Here is a 22,382-nt window from a genome sequence, read left to right on the forward strand (position 1 = left end):
ATGAATCAGAGTCCCTTACTCTGATTTTAGATTTTTGAGGCATTTAACTCTCTGGTAATGTGAGCCTCACATCACTAGCATCAGTCAACAAATAAATTAAGTTTTTAGTCATGCAGTTTTCAAACACATTTCCAGGTATGTATTACCTACTAACGTCATATAAGAGGAACATGAAAGTATCAGTAAAATATCTGCTCTGGAGTCTCTCAGTTTCAGAACTTCTGGAATCTGGTTATCTCTAAAAAATCAATATTTACATGGTGTTGTCTGCCTGATATGTGTTTCATTCAGCTACCAATCACCTCCTCATTGCCTCATAACCCATTATTAAATCAGTGCTGGTCTTAAGATTGATAGCATTTTCGGTTTGTGAGAATAATGTAATTCATTTTAGGTCTCTCAAGCTTCCTTTAAAGGGTCTCTGTTCTGCTTTTATACTATTTTACGTTCTCAATTTTGTAAGCCATTTCAAATCCTTTTGTGAACAGAAATGTTATAGAACAATATTTGACAAGTGACTATTGAGTTACTTTAGTCACTGATTTAAGACATTTTTTAGAAAATCAGGTAGTACTAATCAATTACTCTGAGATCTTTAGAGGTATTTGAAGGTATATGTGTATATGTATGTACAATTTAAAATTTTGCAGTTTTAAAGCTGCAAGGTTAGTCAGAAATTACCAACAACTCTCTTTTTATACTCCTAACTTAGGATACCCAAAGGACAGTAACAAATGTCTCTGATGAAGTCTCCAGTGAAGAAGGTCCAGAAACAGGATACCCATTGCGCCGTCATGCAGACAGGACTTCTGAGAGCATTCTTCGGAATAGAAAGTCACACCATTATAAGAAACATTACCCTAATGAGGTATATACTTTAGCCTTGCATCTGTACATATATATCTATTTTGTATGTTTTTAATTTACAACTTTTTTCAACAAATTTATGATTATTGAAATAACAGATATTTCCCATCAGTCTCGATATCTTACTGTTACATGATCTGGACTTACAGAGGAGCAGTTTTAGATTAATGTATTTCATACATGATAAATAGCCACACACTTGTATTCGTTTTGTGCATTATCTCTGAAGACTCATACATTGAGTTTGTTGTTTCCTTTTAAAGAAGATCCTGGGGAGACAATCTGTGAACTCCTATGTTAGTCTTTTCCACGATTTGAAAGGCTTTATAACTTCTAGATTGTAGCAAAGTTATTATTCTAAGTGACTTCCTTCATGTTACTGTCACCAGTTAAGTCGCCCAGCCCATAAAATTCAATTCCTTTTTCTTCTTTGATTCTGTTTTTCTTTATTAATGTCTGTTTTTCTCCAAACCCTTTTCCAACTTTATCACATCTCTTGAAGTTATTATATCTCTTGAAATATTTAAATAGAAAAAAATTTCATTCAATTCTATTTTCACATTTTATTCTAAGGACAATACATTGTCTTGCTTGAAGGCACATGAATTACTTTTTACGTCACTTTTTGATAAACATTACCTTCTACTCTTTTTGTACTGTATTAGAATATATATATTTTTTATTGATGATTTAGGGTCAAACTTGCGAAAAATCTAATGCTGTGCTGGAATATGAATAGCTTGAGAGTTTTAAGATTAGAAGAGTTACTTGTTCTTTGTACACTCTTCTTTGTGGTTTTACCTCTAGTTAATCTTTCTACGTGACTATGGCTGTTTCTTCTCTCAGTGGCTGCCATTAGAAAGACACTAATGCCAGTATGTCTGCTCATTGCCTCTTCATCCACATTATCTGATGTACCGTTTAGTGTTCCTAAGCCAGTTAACCATGCTTGTGAAATTCAAAGTCTTATTCCATGCACAGGTAGAAGTCTGTTGGTCCTGGAAAGAATTCAGGACCTCCTATAGAAGGAGGTCTCCACTCTCCTATAGAATAAATTACTTCGCTTTAGAGGTACTTTTCTCTCCCCTCATCTTTACTTTTCTTGGTTTGCAGCTATATTTTGAAATATTGAGATTCTTGAAGGGCAGAACATTATTCTACTAATCTTAACTTTTAAATAAATGTTTCTTAAAATCTTCCAGATTCCAAGCTAAGTAAGGCTGATAATTAGCTAGTAGGCATTGGTTGTTTTAAATCTTTTTAAAAGTGGTATAAAAGATTACATAAAAATAAAATCTGGTCTTCAAATTCTTCATCTGTGAAGTGAGGAACTTTAGACTAGAAAATATTTAAAAGGCTGTATTTCAGTTCCAAATTTTTTTACTCTCAAGTCAAACCACCTTCAAAGTTGTTCTTATTTTTTATTGAAAAAGCAAAACACAACCTCCTTTGAATAAGTAAAATTCAGACAGAGTATTTGTAGCGTTGTTTTGCATCTATATGTATTTATTACTATACTCTTCAAATTACTGGTGATACTGTTTTCTTTTAGGGTGAGGCACAAAGAAATCATTTGGGGAAGCACTTTTTGCAGGGGTAAGACTGGTGGGCCTCACTTTAAGAGTACTGGTCAGGGACCCAGCCATTTGTTGTAAGCCTCCCAGATGTCAGCATCTATAGATATACTTTTCAGGGGCATTTAGTTTTTCAGGAAGAATCATCCAATCTTCTGGTGGAATGGGGGTGGTAGATATTATACCATGCTGTCATGGTGTTTGGCACCAAGGGGGTTGGGGATGAGGTAGTGATCTTGCCATTCAGTGTGTTGGACTTGCACCTAACCCTCCTCCCTCTTACCCCTCAACCCCCAAACCCTACCCCCACCCTGGTTTCTTGCCTTTTTCTACTATCTACTACATCTGATTGGCTTCTTCCAGTCTCTTGTTGGGAAGATGGTGGTTGAATTACTTGGTTATCTGAGATACAGGAGGTGTCCTGCGGGAACCGGTAGCTCTGTTTAAGCATTTGTCCTGTTTCCTAGCTCTGTCTTGCTTTGTTTAACTCTGCAGGTATCTTTCAATTTTTATTCCCTATTGTGGATTAGCTTTTCATCTGATGAAGGCAGCATTTGATGGGAAGCATAGTGAAGAAACCATGGGCATGGAGTCAGACTACTTAAGTGACTTTGGAAAAATTATTTAACTTACCTGAGTCTCAGTTTCTGCCTCTATACAGTGGGGAGGGAAGGAGACTGGCCTCATCAGATTGTTAAGTTTAAATAAGATTATGCATAATTGCCAGGCACAAAGCATTTATGTTATAAATGCTTATTCCCTTCATCTATTTCAGTTCAAATAAATAAACTTTCTTGATATGATTGTATCCTCAGTTTTAGCTGTCTAAAGATTTGAAATAAGCAGAACAAATTGTATTAAATGAGCTATTAACTTGAGCTATTTTCTTCAGTTCTAAAATTTCCTATTTTTTAGCTTAATTCAGCAATTTGTAGTGAAATTTAAAGTGGCCACTAACTACTTAAATACTGCAGATAAAATTCTGTTTGAAATGTAAACAATTATAGGCAATAATTTTTAGATTTTACATTTGTAAAATGGTCCACTTATTAATCAGTATTTGACAAAATACATTTATAAAGAATTATACATATTTCTTTATCCCTGAAATCACCCATTAGTTTCACTTAAACAGTCATCAGGCCTTTAATCCTATTACTTATTTCTGTATCTGATTGACAAGTCTGCATCAGAAATTAGTTATAGATAATAAGCTAGTTTTATCAAAAATTTTGGATTAGCAATTACTGATTACTTAATACAGTCTGTGTCTTGCTATCTAATGAAAACTGTTGTGATGAAAACTGCTTATGCTTCAAATATTCTGGTTGACATTAGTGAATCGGAAGTATTTTTGGAGTGCTTTTCATGAAAGAAAGCTGACTAATTTTTACCCTTTTCTCTTTCTGTATTATTTTTCTTTCTTTTTTCATTTTCCTGCTCAACTCTTTTGGAAAATTTTTACTTCTCCCTCAAACAACCCTCCTCCCAGAAATACTCTATCAGTACACTAAATATATATTTAGTATCCCACTCTAATATCAATAAATTATCAATAATATATCTCATTCATTTAAGACATTTTGTTACCTGTGCTAATGATGGCAAAAAAAAGTAGTGTTTGGTTTCTGTCTTTCATAGACTTACAGTGTATTTGAGAGTTAGGATTTATTTGAGAATATGAAATACATGAACATCTAACACAGACAATATTACAGATGCCAGACAACAATGCAAAATTTATCATCAGATGAATATAAATAATAATAACTCGCTTCAGGGACAAAGTAATTGTTCTAAATAGAGAGTACCTTTAACATTTGTCGAGCGCCTTTGTACTAGGTTTGTATTAAAAGCTACAGTGCTCATTTAATTTTTAATATCTATTTTAAGGTAGGTAGTTTTATTCCCCATTGGTAGGTGGCTAAACTAAGACTCAGAAACAAGGAAAGACAGCTGGAAAGGGGTAGAGATGGTATTTTCCTGACACTTTGTTGAGTAGGCTTTAAAGGAGAGTAGGATTACAGTAAGGGGTAGGAACATGATCAGAGGCTAGAGTGGCAAAGAGCAAGCTGTGTTTAGAGGCTAAGACGTAGCCCAGTGTCACTGGAGGAGAAGTAGAGAACAGAGTCCGAAGTAGCACATTTGAAGACAAGCATGCTCGGTGAAGGAATGTGAACTTTATGCAGGAGAGCAGTGGGAAGGCACAGAAAGATTTTTGTCTGAGGAATGAAAGAATAGCTTCACTGTGGGAAGGTTAATCTGGAAAGAGGGGAAGGCCTTTCAGATAGGGGTCAGGCAGGAAGGTCTTAGAGCAAACAAGGTGTGAATGATGAAGTCTGAACTGTGGTGATAACATGGGAAATAGAGAGGGGTAAATATAAAATATTTTAAAGTAGAATTGACGAAATCTTAGTGACAGAGGATAGCTAAAAACAAATCCAAAAATTTCAGCATACTTGACTACATAAGGATGGCTATTACCATTCTTTATTTAGGAAAGGTTATTTGGAATTAATTTAAATTAAAGTGTAGTCAAAGGTATTTATTTTGTACATTAAAAACTCTTAGGAAAAAAGTAAATTGGTCAGAAATTATTTAACTTGTGCCTTTTAGTTTTTCACTTTTTTACAATAGATTAAGAAACATGAGTTGGCAGTTATCTTCCTGATATAGATTATTTGTTAATTTTATATCAATTTATTGAACTTCTGTTTGAAAAACAAAAACAGTAGATACATGAAATCTGTTGTTGCAAAAAAAAAAAAAAAAACTAAGAAAAGAACTCCATTAAACACATCAATTAAAGTGGGTTAACATTCACTGACTATGCAGTCCATATGGATTTAGACTAGTCTCTGAATTCTGAACTTTGTATAAACTTTAAGAGAAAACAGGCACAACCTTTGCCTGCAAAATAACACTTGAGCTGAGATGTGAAATCAGATTTTGATATGAGGAAATTTTGTTTCTCCTTAAAAAATATTATGTATTTTAATGCTTTGCTATTTATTTCACTGTCATTTGACAGTGTGTGTGTTGTTTTAGCAAAAAGTAGCAATATATGTTTCTGATAGAATCCTTTGAGTTGGAAAGGGTACATAAATTGTATTAATGTCAAAGAATATCTTGATTTCAGGATGCCCCTAAATCGGGTACTAGTTGCAGCTCTCGCTGTTCAAGTTCCAGACAGGATTCTGAGAGCACAAGGCCAGAATCTGAAACAGAAGATGTATTATGGGAAGACTTGTTACATTGTGCAGAATGCCGATCATCTTGTACCAGTGAGACAGATGTGGAAAATCCTCAAATTAATCCATGTGTGAAAAAAGAATATAGAGACGACCCTTTTCATCAGGTTGGTTTACAGTGTTGGATTATGTGGGGCTGTAAGTCCAGCTCCTTTGAATGTATGTACAGATTTTACAGAGGTGAAGAAAAAACCTACAATTAAAATAATGTTCCTGTATTATTTTTATTTTCATGTGAGCTGCGGTCTGGCTTCACTGGAACATAGAATCTCAATATTTGTATAATGATTGTGTCACTCACCTTGCAAACATATATTCCTCAGAAATTGTCAGTAAATAGAGTTTTGTAAGTCAAATTGTACTTTAGATGCATTAGTCCTTTTCTCACTCAGCATACTTCACGGTCAGATTCATCTATACCTGTGGCCTTAACTCCACCTATAAGATTATAATTCACAAAGTCACACCTCATGAGTATCAGATTTGTATCTCCAAGTGCCTATAGTAATGCTATCCAACAGAAGTATAATGAGAGTTACATATGTAATTCAAAATTTTCTGGTAGTCTCATTTAAAAACATTTAAAAAGGTGGAATTAATTTAAGTATGTTTTGTTTAACCCAGTATATTCAAGATATTATCATTTCAACCTATAACTAGTATGAGAAATATTAATGAAATATGTTATTTTTTAATACTTTCTTCGATATCTGTTGTGAACACTTACAGCACATCTCATTTGGACTAGCCACATTTCAAGTAATCAATAGCCACATGTGAGTAGGATACCATATTGGACAACACAGGTCTATAGGATAGCTTCATTAGAATGTCCCACCAGTACTTCACATTTACCAAATACTCCATCTTCCTTCATAAATCTGTTTTTCTTATGAATGACATCTCCATCCACTCACTCGCCAGTTCAGAAACGTGGGGGTTACTCTTCCTTACCTTCTTCTCTCTCTTATCCAACTTCTCGTCAAATCTTAATAATAAAACCAACAAGTAAGCTCTTAGACAACTAGAGATGGAAGGAAACTTCCTTAATCTGATAAAAGGTAACTGTCAAAGAACCTTCTAAAAACCTATCATACTTTATGATGAAATTTTAGGATCATTTTTATTAATGTCAGGAACAAGAAAGAGATACTCATTATCACTGCTTTTTCTATCAAAATCCTACCAGCATGTTTGTTTGTTTGTGTTTTAGTTGAACTTAGACTGATTTAAAGTCCACATTAAAGAGCAAAATGTCAAGAATAGCAAAAATAATTTTGAAGAACAGAGGACTTTTCTTACTGAGTATAAAAATTTACTTTAAAGGTGTAGTAATTAAGATGGTATGGTACAGCTGTATGCTATAGACTGAATATTATGTTCCCCCCAAATTGATAAGTCAAAGCCTAATCCCAAATGTGATAGTATTTGGAGATGGGGCCTTTGGGAAGTGATTAGATCATGAGGATAGAGCCCTCATGAATAGGATTACTGCCCCTGTAAAAGAGGTGCCTTAGAGAGCTCCCTTTTCTCTTTCATCATGTGAGGTTACAACAAAAAGAGAGTAGTCTGTGAACCAGGAAGTGAGATCTCACCAGACACCAAATATGCCAGCACCTTGATCTTGGACTTCCCATCCTCCAGAACTGCGAGAAACAGATTTCTGTTGTCTGTAAGCCGTTTAGTCTGTGGTATTCTGTTATAGCAGGCCAGACAGACTCAGTGTGTAAACAGATAGACCAATGGGACAGAATAGAAAACCCAGAAATAGATACCTGTTTGTATGGATCCCTAATGTATGATATAAGTGACATTACAAATCAGTAGAAAAAGGATGGACTGTTCAGTATATGGTTGTGGGTCAAATAATTATCCAAAGACAAAAATTTATTCCAGATAGTTCCTAAGTGTGAAGAAATAAAACTTTAAAATATTTAGAAGAAATTATAGGAAAAAAATACTTGTTACTTTAGGTAAGAAAATAATTTTTTTTCTAGCTCATTAAAGAAAGTTTATTTTAAAATATTTAATATTTCTTTATTAAAGGAGAACAGGCAGGATATAAGCTCTATAAACTTTCCGAAGAGAGAACATTGCTAGCATTCCAAATGGAGAAATTATTGCCTTGTATGAGAACCAAGCCTTTAGCCTATTTCACTTTACAGGTGGCTGCATATGAAATATTTTTCTTACAAGACCATAATGCATAATGAGCTTTTGAAAATTAAAATTGTAGGTGAATTTTTCTCACTGCTTCATTACTATATCAGTTAGGGAGGAGGTTCATGGTTGATTCTCAGGACAGGTTTACCCAAGGCATACCTTGTATTATAAGCAGGGTTTTGCGATGCCCCTCAAATTACGCTACATGGAATGTCAGCTCGGGCCACCCTGTCCTTCGTAGATAAGCTTTCTTCTCAGATTTTCAGGTACTAGGGTAAAAGTACCAGTGGAGGCTCTTGGACTAAGCCTTTTGTCTTTTCATCCCAAGCTTCATCTAGCATCAGGAGGGACTCACGTGTGAATATGGACATCCTAGGGTCCAACACCCAACTTCCTTCCACATCCTTCCAAACCAAATTCCTTGGCCACTCCTCTGGCCCAGATATATACACACTGGTGGGGTGATCTACTCTCCAGAGGGACCTGGGCAAGAGGCCTGTGTAGGCCTAGGAAGCCAGCTTGGGACCAGTAGGATAGGGGATTCTAGGTCCCATGGATCCAGAAGGGTATGGGTTCCAGATATGCATATCCCCAACTCTGCAAACTCCTTACTTCACAGGGAGGGGCACCGCTGGAGCAGAGCCAGAAAGGGGGCCTCTGAAGTGCAGAGCCCAGAAGAGGGAACCTGGCTCCCTCCATCTGGGCTAGTGCTAATCAGATTTAGGAAAACTTGACTTAAACTCTCCCAAAGCCCAAAGCTCGCTGCATAACATCTGTTATTTTCTCCGGGTTTGTGTATTCATGGTCCCTGCTCTGGCTAATCTCCAGGCAAGTACTACTTTTGTTTCACCTCACACCAACCCAAATTTGAAATGCTACTACTTGACACATTTTTAGGAAAAAATATTCTCATATCAAACATCTTACTTTTAGTCAGTTCTACTGAAGACTCGGTGTTGAACAGTTCTCTCTTTATCTCTGCTTCCTCCTCCTTCCAAGGAACAAAATGAATTCTATTCTTATCATCAGAAAAAGGGTTGTGAGAGAGTATGTGTAATGAGATTGTAACACATGTGTGTCTGTACATGTAACTATAGTTACATGTAACTAAAGTTCAATAGAAGAGAGACACGTGGGGTTCAGCTGAGGCACATTAATGGCAGAATAATTGACTGAAAGTCTACAAGGCACAGAGGGTCCCCAGGGCTGCTGATTCCTCTGTCCTAAGTCCTAGTTAGAGTAAAGTTTCCCTTGGATGCCACAAAATGTTTCTGATGAGAAACACCATCATCCAATCACTACCTTTATTTGAGCTAGCTGGAATTTCCATTCCTTGCAAAAAATACTGGTTTGTTTTTTGCTATTTTAAGAAAAGAATTTTCTAATGCTCTTATTCAAAGCTGATGTTAATATAAATCTGCACAACTACTTTGGAGAGCACTTTGTTACTTTACAATAAAATTGAAGGTCTACATACTATAAGACTCTTTCTTCTCACTCCAAGGATACTTTAGAAGATGGGCACAAGGAGACATATTAAAAAATGTTCATTGCATTGTATGTGATAGTGAAAGATGGAAAATAATGCAATAGCCAACAATAGTAGAATTAATAAATCATGGCATATGATAAAGCAATATACAGCAGTGAAATTGAATGAACTCAGTTACATATATCAAAAAGAATAAATCTTGTGAATATAACTTTGAATAAAAAAAGCAAGTTGCAGAATTATACGTACAATATACCATTTATAATGAAGTTTTAAAACATGCAAGGTTATAGTTTATGAATAAAAGCATATGCAGTAAGCATATAAAAACATGCAAGGGAATAATGAACATCAAATTTAGGATAATAGATCTGGGGAATTAAAAAGGGAATGAGAGCAGGGAAGGGTACAAAGTAAGTTTCAATTTTGCCTGTAATTTTTGTAAATTAAAATACCTGGAGCAAATGGGGGTAAAATAAATATATGATAAAGCCAAGTATTATTATTCTCGATCTGATTGAAATGTTTCTCTTAAAAATATATCCATTCATTTTGGCTTCAGCTTCAGGAAAACTGTTAGGGGAAGGAAGCTTTGCTACAGAGGGTTGAGGGGTGAAAGTGAGGAATGAGGTTTAAGAAGCATGGCCCTGACAGGTTGGAGAAACTGAAGGAATGTTTTGGTCCCCACCTCCTAAATGTGAAGATGTGAGATACTTGAGCACTTACGTGCATAGGAGAAAAAACAGTAGGGAAGAATTGAAGAGGTACAGGAGAAGTTGTTGAATGATTAGGGTTCTGGAGAGGAGGCATGATTAGGAAGCTTAGCCTCCTGCAGGACGAGGAACCCGTCCTCTGCTGAAATAGGAGGAGGAAGAGTGCACGAAGCAGGTAAGACCACGAGGGAGTTACTGCCTGATGATCTCTGTTCTTTGAAGTGCAGGAGGCCAGGTGGTCTATTAACAGTAAAGAAGTGAGATGATAGGATAAGGGGCTTGTGGATGGTGGTGAAGGCTTGACATTTTCATTTGTGGGAAACGGAGATGGTGGGGAGAGAGTTTGTGTTTGCTTGTGTTCAAGCCAAGTAACACATTAAAAAGAGTCACACTGCCACGTGGTTGAGGGTCCAATTGCAATCTGAAACTAGGAATTTGTAGTTGCCCGTTCTACATAGTTGTATGCTATTCTCTGGAATATAGTTGTAATAATTATAATAGTAGCAAACATTTAATAAGCATTTATTATATATCTTCCACTGTGCAAAGTAATCTAGATGCATTGTCTCATACAATCCACATGACCTATAACAATGTAGGTTATTTTTTGTTTTGTAGATGAGAAAATGGAGGCTCAGAATTAAATAATGCACCCAAAGTCATACAGTGTAGGTGCTAAATAGTTGCTATTCAAGGGACAGGAGAGGGGATGATATGCTGGTTGAAATAATGGATATGGTAAAAATCTAGACATGTTAGATTGAGAAGGAAATGAAACCAAGAAGGGACTGATAGGTTGAAGAATAGGTATGTTCAGGGAAGAGTGTGCTTTGAATTGAAGGTTTGAGAGACCTGGTAAGATGAGAGGTTGTGGCTGGAGACTCATTTCAGATGTAGAGCAATTCTGTGTGGTGACAGGGTCCAGGGTGTGGCCATGGGTATAGCCGAAGCTCCCTGGAATTTAAGAAGTGAAAAAAACAATGAACAGTGCGTGAGAAAAGGGTGTTGGATGAGTCATCTGTGTATTCATCTAAGTCACAGAGGATAATAACTGGAATTGAGGTTTAGGAAAATGCCTGTGAGCTATTTTCCCAGCAATCCCATAAGTGGCACAAAGGCAGGGACCGTGTGTTGTTTTGCTCATTGTTGTATCACACAGTGCCTGGTACATAGTAGGTGTTTAATATTAGTTGAGTGAATGAATGAAACAAAAATTTTCAAAACATGCCAATTAGGCCTTTCTTAAATGATTAAAAAATTTGTTTTAATGAATGCTCTACAGAATAAATTGGTCCTAAATCTGTCACACTACTCTGCTGCTTTTTTTGGTAAAATAAACATTTTTTAATGTTCTACTCTGCATATTAATTATAGTATTCTAGGTTTACTTTGGTTTTGCTTTTGGATTATATACTTGATTATACACACATTTTGTATTCTCAGGCTCCTAAAAAATAAGCTCATGTTTTCAGTTTTAGCTGAAATTAGCTCCCTTTAATGAAAAGCTGCCTGCTTTTTTTCTTGTTTGACTCAGGTCTGTATTAGGTTTGGAAGACCCTTTTCTGCCTAGCATGAAGACTGAAAAATTCCTCCTCATGTGAAGAAGCACTGAGTATTTGAATCAGTGTGTTCTAGTCAGTATGTCACCAAATTTGTAGTTTTGTTTTATTTTCTTGGTAAATAGTTACTGAAACATTTCGAAAAGAGAAAATTTTTCTCCTGTAGTCACGGCTGAATATATAATAAAATATAAAGCCACATTCAAGTGAAATTAATTCTTCAGTGGGTAAAGCCGTATTTTAATGGCTACAGTTCCCACAGGTGGAAACTTCAGGAAAACAATTGTCATGGTGAATTTATCTGAAATAAAACATGCTGCCATTTAAAGTGTTAAGGTTTCCAGGCAGTTGTGAATGAACAGGGAGCAAAGCAGTTGAAACTTTGATGAGGATAAAGAGCAACCATTGAAAGAGTTCCAAATTTTAGTTTGAAAAACGTAACTAAGAAGAATCTATGTGATAAAATTATAAAATGGAATGATTTGCTCTGATGTTTTCTTTGAAACTTTTAAAAAAAGTCTCATGTACTGAAGGCAGTACATATTTGTACAATATTTTTAAAATTTTTTTAACATCTTTATTGGAGTATAATTGCTTTACAATGGTGTGTTAGTTTCTGCTTTATAACAAAGTGAATCAGCTATACTTATACATCTATCCCCATATCCCCTATTTTTGAGTACATTTCACACACACACGCCCCTGTATCTTTTAATGAATTCTTTTAAAATTCTCCAGTTTCTAGTTGCTCTCTACTCTCTTGCCTTTTGCCTTTCTGGAAATAGGAAAATGCTATCAAATGCTAGTTAGAAGGTACCGGGGCAAAATGAGTACTTTTGGAAGCAGAGTGAAGAACTTTTTGATTTCCTATTTCTGTCTCTAGATGTACATTCTTGGTATTGTATGTCTTGCTTCATGTAATTCACTGTTACAGACTGAGACTTAAAAAAAAAAAAAAAGCCTATATATCGGTGTTTTCATCTGTTACCTCTGTGGCTTAACACTCTTTCCATTCAGCTTTTCATATTTGTTCTTAGCTTTTTAGTTCCATTATGTTTCATAGTTATTAAAGTTCCAGGGAAATTTTGATACATATTTTGGTGCAAATTATTTTTATCCCAAACTAGAGTATTTTGTTTGGGGAAAAATTATAAAACATAATTTGAGGAATTAAGTGGGTAGTTAATAACTAGTATCTCATAGCTCGTAAGGCTCTCCAGTAGTGAAATATATACTGTGAAGGTTAATGTATATTAAAATACTATATCTTTGGAACAGATAAATTTTTAGAGAAAACCTCTTGATAGCCAAATAACTAAATGTAAAAGAGCTTTGCCAGTAACATAACTACTGGCATTATGGTTTGCCTATATAATTGTTCATAAAGAAAATTAATGTATGAGGTCAAAATAATAATTTCCCATGTCTATTTTATTACATATTATTGTATTATTATTTTATACCTTTAACTGAAATGAATCAATGCAACTTTACTTCCCCTAGAGGAAAATATATTCCTTAAGTTTACAGAAGCATATCTTTACCATATTTCAATGACGTTTTTGTCCTCAAAGAATATTCTGAAGTAGATTCTTCTGTTCATTGTTAGAAGTTATTTCAATGAAATATGTTATAAAAATAACTTAGAAATAATGTAATGTAATAAAACAAATTTATCCCATTCTGGGGCTAATCTTTTAGTGTTATTTCTATCAATATCCGATAATGTAAATGTTAGTGTTTCATTAATTTTGTTGCCATCTTTAACCCCCAACTATCCTATTTTGAAGTTTTATTCTTTTAATTATAGATCTGAAACAAACAAACAAAAAAACCCAACTTTAAGTATCTGATTTTTTTGTATTAAAGCTTTCACTTTTTCTTTTTACCCTTTTGTATTCCTTGAAACTTCGAGAGATACGTTATTCTAGTTGGGAGAGTCCTTCTATCTCTAGGTGCTTCAGTTCGCAATATTTGCTCCAAGGGGGAAAAAAGTTAAATTGATCCTTTGGAGAATTGCTAGATTAAAATATCAGAAAAGTAACTAAATCAAATATTATGGGTAAGTTTGTATCTCTTTCTGAATGAGATTGTATCACTGTTTAGTCCTTCAAAGAGGTTCATATCTCAGCTATTATATTCTTTCGTATTGAGTGATCATAAGTTGGACAGTCAGTAGTATGAACAATTAATAATATGAATTTAATGTGTATTTGTCTTTGAACACTTGTATATTAAGAATTATGTAGACAGATTGACAGCTAGGTGCTTTTGCTGACAAATTTTAGAGTATTTTTGAACAGTAGGTTGCCTAATAGATGTTACAGAAAGTTCTAAACTTATGCATTTTTATAAACGTAATTTCTTATGCCATCTGTTCAGTGTATATACTAACTGATTTTAAGATAGAATTTTAGTGTCATTGAAATTGTACACGATATAACTTTGTACAGATACATATATTTGTTCTATAAATAAAATGTAAATGCATTCACCAATTTCTATTAGTGTAGATAAAATTGGGTGTGTATACAGATATATACACACATATATATCTTATTTATGAAATGCAGTTAATATATTCACCAATTTCTTTTTTTTTTATAGAGTCATTTGCCCTGGCTCCATAGTTCCCACCCGGGATTAGAAAAAATAAGCGCTATCGTATGGGAAGGCAATGACTGCAAGAAAGCAGACATGTCTGTACTTGAAATCAGTGGAATGATAATGAACAGAGTGAGTTTTTAAATTTTATTTGTTTAGACAGTGATTATTAATATACTAAATGATGACTGAAATACTATATAACCTACTCACCTCATTTCTTCAACCTGAAAAAGTTAATTTGTATTTAAACAGTGATTTAAACAGTGATTTGTTACCAAATCACTCTCATCTTTTAATGTGTTTCATATTCTGATTAAGAAGAGATGATACAGTCTAAAATTTTCTACTTTTATGTTATTATTTTTGCTTTCAATGGGTCAAATTTAGGAGCTGCTAGATATATACAAGTGTTGATGAAAACTTATTTTTCTGTATCATTTATCATGGTTCATTTATTTATTACTACCCAAAACATTAAAAAAAAAATCAAACTGGAAAATTTGTATTGATGCTTGCCTACTTAAATATATAGAAGTAATGCAACTAGTAAAAATCTTGAGTTATTTGAAGATGTCGAGTACAAATACTTTGGATTTTAATTTCAGTTTCTATTATTATTTCTCTTATTAGATCATTACTACTTTTTAAATTTTACCTGATTCCTCTGGACAACTAAGCAAGATTTAAGTTGCAATTTTAAATTTCTTGTGTATTGTTAACTAGAACTTTTGTGCACACATTATGTGGGACAGGAATTAAAATAACTGGTTTCAGAAATTGATCTACTTCATGTCCTGTTACATATCTCAGTGTGAGCTATGAAAAGCTATTGACAAGAAGTCCCTAAAGACTTGGATCTAGTTGATATTCTGTACCTTAACTATCTGGGAATTTTTACATACTCTGTAATATCATGATAAAAAGGTAGCTAGATGATATTTCAGATCCCTCCCAGTCCTACCAATTTTATATTTTCCCATTATTTAATTTCCAACTTCCTTTTTTTTATAATTCCTCCGCCCTTTTTCCCCCCTCTTATTTAATTTTTACCCCTCTAGCATAGTCTCTCTTCTGAAATGGTTTCAGAAAAATATATATATATGTGTATATATATAAAAGAAAATGGTTTTAGAGTTTAAGGAGATGTCCATTTGTATATTGAACTCTTTGAAGAAAAACACAAATTATAAATTTATTGAGTAAGTATAATTCTAGATTTTTTCTGTAGCTGAATTTAAGTGTATATGAGATCTCCTCATTCTTTTCAATATTGCAGTATTTGTAAGTATTTCTAACTTTTTAATGAGATAAATAGAATTTTTTTCAAGATCCCGGTAAGACCGGGTTAGTAAATCCTTTTGCATCTACTTAGTGAATTAGAGATCTGATAATGAAGTGTTTTTAAAAACTGAAAAAATAATGACTTACAAACTTCGAGTAAATTTAAATTTCATTATTCATGTATTAAAACTAATATATTTTAACAAAATTATTTCATATTGCTATAAATAAAATAATGCTTCATTAGGAATCTATTTTACTGTAGATCAAATTTATGTAAGTTTTATTTTTTTCTTTTTTCCTCTCTCTCTATAAAGGTAAACAGCCATATACCAGGAATAGGATACCAGATTTTTGGAAACGCAATCTCTCTAATCCTGGGTTTAACTCCATTTGTTTTCCGACTCTCCCAAGCTACAGACTTGGATCAACTCACAGCACATTCTGCTTCAGAACTTTATGTGATTGCATTTGGTTCTAATGAAGATGTCATAGTTCTTTCTATGGTTATAATAAGTTTTGTGGTTCGTGTGTCTCTTGTGTGGATTTTCTTTTTTTTGCTCTGTGTAGCAGAAAGAACTTATAAACAGGTGGGTATAATATAGACTTCTGAATAGAGAATATTTCATCCTTTTCATAATGTTCAAGGTATTCCTGAAGTATTTTAGAATTTCATTAAATCATTTTGAGCTGCTAATTATTTTCCTATTTTGTTTTTGTAATACATAACCAAATAAAATCTTAATAATCCTTATTTTGTTGATTTTTGTTTTTATATGGTAATCTACTTGAAAATTAATTTTTATTTTAATCTTTTTTAGCGATTACTTTTTGCAAAACTCTTTGGACATTTAACATCGGCAAGGAGGGCTCGAAAATCTGAGGTTCCCCATTTCCGATTGAAGAAAGTACAGAATATAAAAATGTGGCTCTCTCTCCGGTCCTATCTTAAGGTAGAATGGTAGTGATAAAAGTACTCTTAACGTGCTGGCTCCCTCTCATAGTTCCAGTTTCTTTGTCATTATGTATGTATGTCTAGATTTATAGTCAGATTTGTACTCATATGGTGCTATGTGGCCACACTTAGTGTTCATTTTGATCCATATACAGAAATTCAAAATAAATGTTAAACTGGTTCTTTACAGTAAAACATCTGAAGTCTGAAAGGCTTAAATGCATTTTAGGTAGATGGTTCAAGATCAGATTGTCCTAAATTTATCTTTGTTCATAAATCTTACCAACTTCTACTCATTCAAAAGCTAGATTAAAGATTTTGTTTCTACCTAGAATGATTATCACAAGCCAGCAGAGGGAGCCCACTGCTTAAAAAAAGAATAAAAAAAAAAAAAAAATCTGTCAGTGAGTCGCTGAAGTGGCCTATTACTATTTGGAAATTTTAGCTTGCAATTCTAAGCCATCCTTTTCATGCCTTTCTTTTTCCTTAATCTTTTTAAATAACTTTCCTAATTATGGAATTAAGATATAAAAACTCAGGAGGGAAATGGGAAACATCTGAATTAGTTTTAGGAAAACACTTCTTCTGAGGATTATTTGTTGCATTAGCAGTGAATTTCATTATGTATGGAGTAATCATGTCTTAATAAAATTGACCTAAAGGCCAACTATCCTCTGACATACTTAGGTCTTTAATGCTTTTTATTTTGAACTAACAAGGAAAGAAGTAGAAAAAATTTGCACTGTCTACACTTCTATTTTAAAAATTCATTATTCTGTTTATTTATTTAACTTGTTAAATTCAGCTAAGTTAGTCTCCACTGGGAGATACTACAGATTGGTGTAGATTATTTTTTCCTCACTGTGACACTTCTGGAAGGATAGATATGATCTTTGTTCCCTGTCTTAGTGAGAAGCCACCTAAAATTTCCCCTCATTATCAACCCTAAGTAGGTATTGCATTCTTTTATGCATTGATTATTTTATTCAATAAACATTTATTTAATGTTAACCATGTTCCATTCACTATTGACGAGATGAAAATCCCTACCCTTAGGAGCTTACACTTCAGTGAGGGAAATACGTAACTCCAGACCTAGGAATTATCCTCAGTACTGACGTCCTCTCTTGCATTTCCAACATTCAGTTTATCACCATTTCCCACCCTTTCTGCTTCCAAAATATATCTTGAATCCATTTACTTCTCTTTTTTTTTTTTTCCCATTTCCACCACCCTTATTGCAGCCACCCATCATCTTCTGCATTGGACTACTGCAGCTGCCTTTTAACTGGCCTCACAGCATTCCTATTTTCTCCTTCTAATATTTTCTTCAGTTTGCTACCAGAGATGTCTTTAAAATGTATATTTGAACATATTCTTAAAGCTTTCTGAAGGTTCTCCATTGATCTTAGGATGAAGAACAAGATCTTAGCAAGGCTTATAATGCCCTTGATGACCTAGCTCCTGCGGATAGCCTGTCCCTCTTGTCTCGTTTTGAAACACTTTCTTCCCTGCATTCCAGCCATACTACACTGCCTCAATTCTTTGAGTGCACTATGATCTTTTCTGTTTTATACTCTTGCACATGCTCTTCCTTCTAACAACAACACTGCCATGTGCCATCATGCTCCTGCACCTTAGTTTGGTGTAAATATCACTTCCTTGGAGAGCTCTTCCCAGGCCTACATAATCTTTTTGGGAGTTAGGAGTATGGGCCTGGGAAGATCTCGCTAAGGAAGTGATATTTACACCAAACTCCCTACCAATTTTCTCAAAGCATTCTATACCTTTCCTTCGTAGCACTCCTCACAACTTATATATACATCTGTGACTATGAGCTTGATGTCTGACTCCCAACAAGTTCCTGTGATGATAGAGTCCATGTCTGTTTTGTCCTCTGCTGTGTTCCCAGCTCCTAGCACTGTGCCTCATTCTGAGCAGATGCTCAAAAACACATGTTGAATAAATGATTCATGTTTGACAAAATGGAATATTTGGAAGTTAACCTAAGAATTCTAGGCTGTATATTCACCATTTTCACTGTGTTGCAAACCCTCAGGAAATAGTAACACTTTATAATTAAAATTCATCTCACAAATTAGTTATATTTTCAGTGCTGTAAGCTATGATCAACGTGCAGTGATGGATCAATACCTAAATTGAAAGCATGGAATTAGCTGCTAATTAGTAAATATATTTAAAAGTGTTTTCCCTTTTTTCCCCAGCGTCGAGGTCCTCAGCGATCAGTTGATGTCATAGTTTCATCTGCTTTCTTGTTAACTATCTCAGTGGTATTTATCTGTTGTGCCCAGGTGAGTTAGCTTGTTCTGTAGAAATTAGATAATCAGATCTATAAATATTCAGCTTTCTAATAATAAACAATCAATAAGTAATTTGACATTGACTTTTTACAGGTTTTTTTCTGTAGAATAAATAAATGCATGTTACTCATCTATGTCATGAACAGCGGTTAGCTTATTCGCAGGTGTCTATTGATTGAACATATAATAATTAGTTTTTGTCTATAATTCACCTGGTTATCTTTATTTCCCAAAACAAACTTATGAGTTAGAGTTGTGAAAATTTTCAGACTATTTTCCATGAATCTCTGCTTTCTTCACATTTAATATTAATTCTGTTATTTTGTATCTGAATTGTCACTGTGAGTTGACTGCCTCATGCTCTGAAAAAGAATTCTCATTGACCAAGATTAGTCAGGAAGCACAAAAATATCTCAGGATATATTCTATGCTATGAAATTTAAACTTCCATTTCAAGTAATAAGACATACTAGATTACCTGAAAATTCTTCTGCTTTAGAACATCATACAATTCTGGGAAAAAACACAGCCTTTTAATATACATAAGTGAGCTTTTTTATATACATATTACATATATGTCTGAGTTTATAAGACAGTAAGGGGCCAAAAATGAAGCTAAAACTGAAAAACAGCAATTAATTTTATGTGTTAATGTTATGGTGAGGTACATTGTCAGTGTTAGTATCTGAGAGACTTGAGATTTTATGCCCATATGAGGACAAGAAGATGAGGCCTTGACCTGCCATACCTCCTTATACATACACTATAAGGCCAGAATCCTCAAAGGGCTATAGTCTGAGTGAAAAGGTGGAATAAGAAAAACAGTGTGCCCAACAGCACAGAAAGACAATAAGGAAGCTTGTCTGATTCTGCCTGGATTTTGGCAAGGAGGCAGGGAAAGTCTCTCCTAAGAATATATAACTGTAGGTCTGCCTTTCACACAAGTTCAGGGTTCAAATGTACATTACAGATCTTGTCCTGTAACCCCTGTGTCAAGAAGTTAATATAAGAAGTAATCCTAGACTCCTGGGTACCTGGAAGAAGCAAAACCAAGACTGTTCTTGGAGATGTGACATCAACCCTAGGCCTCACAGGATTTCCACAGATAAAGCCCCTTCAGGTTTCAGAACACATGAAAAAACAATCCAACATGAGTGAGTCAACAGATTAACACACAGCAGGAGTACATCTCCAGCTACTTCAGATCTGGTCAGATAAAGTATAAGGTTGTTTAAAATGATTGACGACGTAGATAACACTAAGAAAAAACAGATTTGAAAAAGAACCAAGCATTGCTTCATAGAGGTAAAAAAATAGTCACTGACATTATTATTAAAACACAACAAACAGAATAAATAGCAGATTTAAGACAGCTAAAGATAATTAGTGAACTGGGAGATGGAAGAAATTACCCAGAATATAGAACAGAGATGAAGAGATGGAAATATGAAAAGGAGATTGAGACAGTTGGGAGATCCAACATATATCTAATAGGAATTTCAGATGGAAAGAAGAGGGAGAGCAGTATTTGGAGAGGTAATGGCTAAGAGTTTTTCTGAATTGGTGGAAGACATTAATTTTCAGGTTTAGGAGGCACAACAAGAACAAGAAGCCACAATAAAAGTAAATCGACACTTAGACACGTTATAGAGAAGCTGCAGAACACCAAAACAGAGAAAAATCTAAAAGCAACCAAAAGGAAAAAGACTGATTTCTTTACTCACAATTGCTTATTGCATTTCAGTCTTTTCTTCAAGGTTTAATTTCCATGTTCCTGAAGTACATCCTGTAGTAGTTCTGTCTCTAATGAACATAAAATCTGTCGATTGCTATCAACAAAAGACACATGAAACGTAATAACATTGAAAAGTTTTGAATGTAAAAAGATAGAAAAATATATTGCAGATAAACACTAGCCAAGAGAAAGCTGGTGAACTTACATTAATTTCAGATGAAGGAGACTGTAATCTAAGAAGCATTATTGGGAATAAAGAGAAACCTGACAAAAATTTAGAGAATTATTCATCAGGAAGATCTAATAATTCCAAATTTGTATGCTTGTGATCACATAACTTCAAACATACCTATATACAGTCAAAATCAATAGCACTGTAGTGAGAAATTGACAGAATACCACATTGGGAAGATTTAATGCATTTCTTTCATAATTGATAGATTAAGCAGACGAAAATACAATGGAGACATGTATCTAAACAAGATAGTTAAAAATTTTGTTCTGTAATTGGACAATACATATTCTTTTCAGGCACAGAATAGTTTGTAAAACTTTTTCATGTACTAGGCGACAAAGTGATTCTCAGCTGGTACCATACAGACCACTAGCTGTATGCAGTTAAAGTAGAAAACAACGACAGCAACAAGGAAACCATACGTTTGAAAATTTCAAAACATACTTACAAATAACACATTTTTAAAAAGAAAAATCACAGTATTAAACTGAAACAGTTGAGAATTTTTTTTAAAGAATACTAGTATAAATTACTTTTGTCATTGAAGTTAAAAGCTTAAGTGGACTATTTTGTAGAAATGCATAATTTATTAATTAAAACTGACTCAGAAAGTAACTGAAAAGCTGAGAAGACCTATAACCATAAAGTAGTATTGATTCAGTAGTTTGAAAATCTGCTAGCAACAAAAATCATCTAGACCCATGTGGTTTTTACAGATGAATTTTGCCAAATGTTCGAATAAACAAGTAATCCTAATCCTACACAGAAGATCTAGAGAGTAGAAAAAGAGGGAATATTCCCCTAAGTCATTTATGTACTTAGTATAACCTTGTTACCAATACCAGACAGATAGTATGAAAATAGGAAACAGTGACCTAACTTAGATGCAAAGATACTAGAAAGATGAAGCCAGCAATTTAATAACAATAAATATGCCATGACCAAGACAGTCATCTCTATCCCTGGGATGCAAAGATTTTCACCTTTAGAAAAGCCATTTATCTAGTTTGGACTCCTTTAATTGATTAAAGAAGGAGAAATCATCTACATATATACAGAAAACAAATTGGTAAATTTCAGTGGAGATTCATACAATGACTGGAAAGTACTGTTCTTAGTTTGATAAAAGTATATCTTTCAAAAACTGGAGCAAACATTATACATAGGATATTTATTATCTTTGAGATATTTACTTTAAAATCAGGAATGAGATGGGTACCCTCTCTATAACTTCTAGACAGCATTTTAATGGACGGTACTAACCAGTGAAGATAGGAAAAAGAAAGAAATTGTATAAAGATTGGAAAAGAAAGCATTGTAGACTATATGATTGTGTAGAATATTCAAGTAACTTTACGGACAAATTATTAAAAATACACATTTTTTAGAAGTTCAAGATCAACAAAAATGGATATAACATCAACATAAAAGAATCAATTTTGTTCCTATAAGCCAGAGATCAGCAAACTTCCTCTGTAAAGGGCCAGACAGTAAATATTTTAGACTTTTGCCTGATACTTGCAGTCTCTCATATATTCTTCTTCTGTCGTGCCCTTCCCTAAAAATTGTAAGTACTACAAAAGGCACCATAAACAACAAAAGAGAGTCTGGGAAGAGATATTGGCAAAA

At 34.0% G+C, this 22,382-nt stretch overlaps 1 protein-coding gene across 1 annotated transcript in view; it reads left to right on the forward strand.

The window, feature by feature from the left end:
* The window catches only part of PHTF2 (putative homeodomain transcription factor 2), a 115,390-nt gene that overhangs the window by 87,522 nt on the left and 5,486 nt on the right, over positions 1-22,382 (forward strand). Inside the window, exons 9-14 of the mRNA XM_061197645.1 lie at positions 713-868; positions 5,581-5,799; positions 14,227-14,355; positions 15,825-16,097; positions 16,329-16,460; positions 18,688-18,774. Of these exons, the coding sequence (XP_061053628.1) occupies positions 713-868; positions 5,581-5,799; positions 14,227-14,355; positions 15,825-16,097; positions 16,329-16,460; positions 18,688-18,774 (996 nt within the window). The remainder of the gene's footprint in view (positions 1-712; positions 869-5,580; positions 5,800-14,226; positions 14,356-15,824; positions 16,098-16,328; positions 16,461-18,687; positions 18,775-22,382) is intronic.

The sequence above is a fragment of the Eubalaena glacialis genome, chromosome 8 (genome assembly GCF_028564815.1).
Source record: "Eubalaena glacialis isolate mEubGla1 chromosome 8, mEubGla1.1.hap2.+ XY, whole genome shotgun sequence".
Classification (NCBI taxonomy): domain Eukaryota; kingdom Metazoa; phylum Chordata; class Mammalia; order Artiodactyla; family Balaenidae; genus Eubalaena; species Eubalaena glacialis.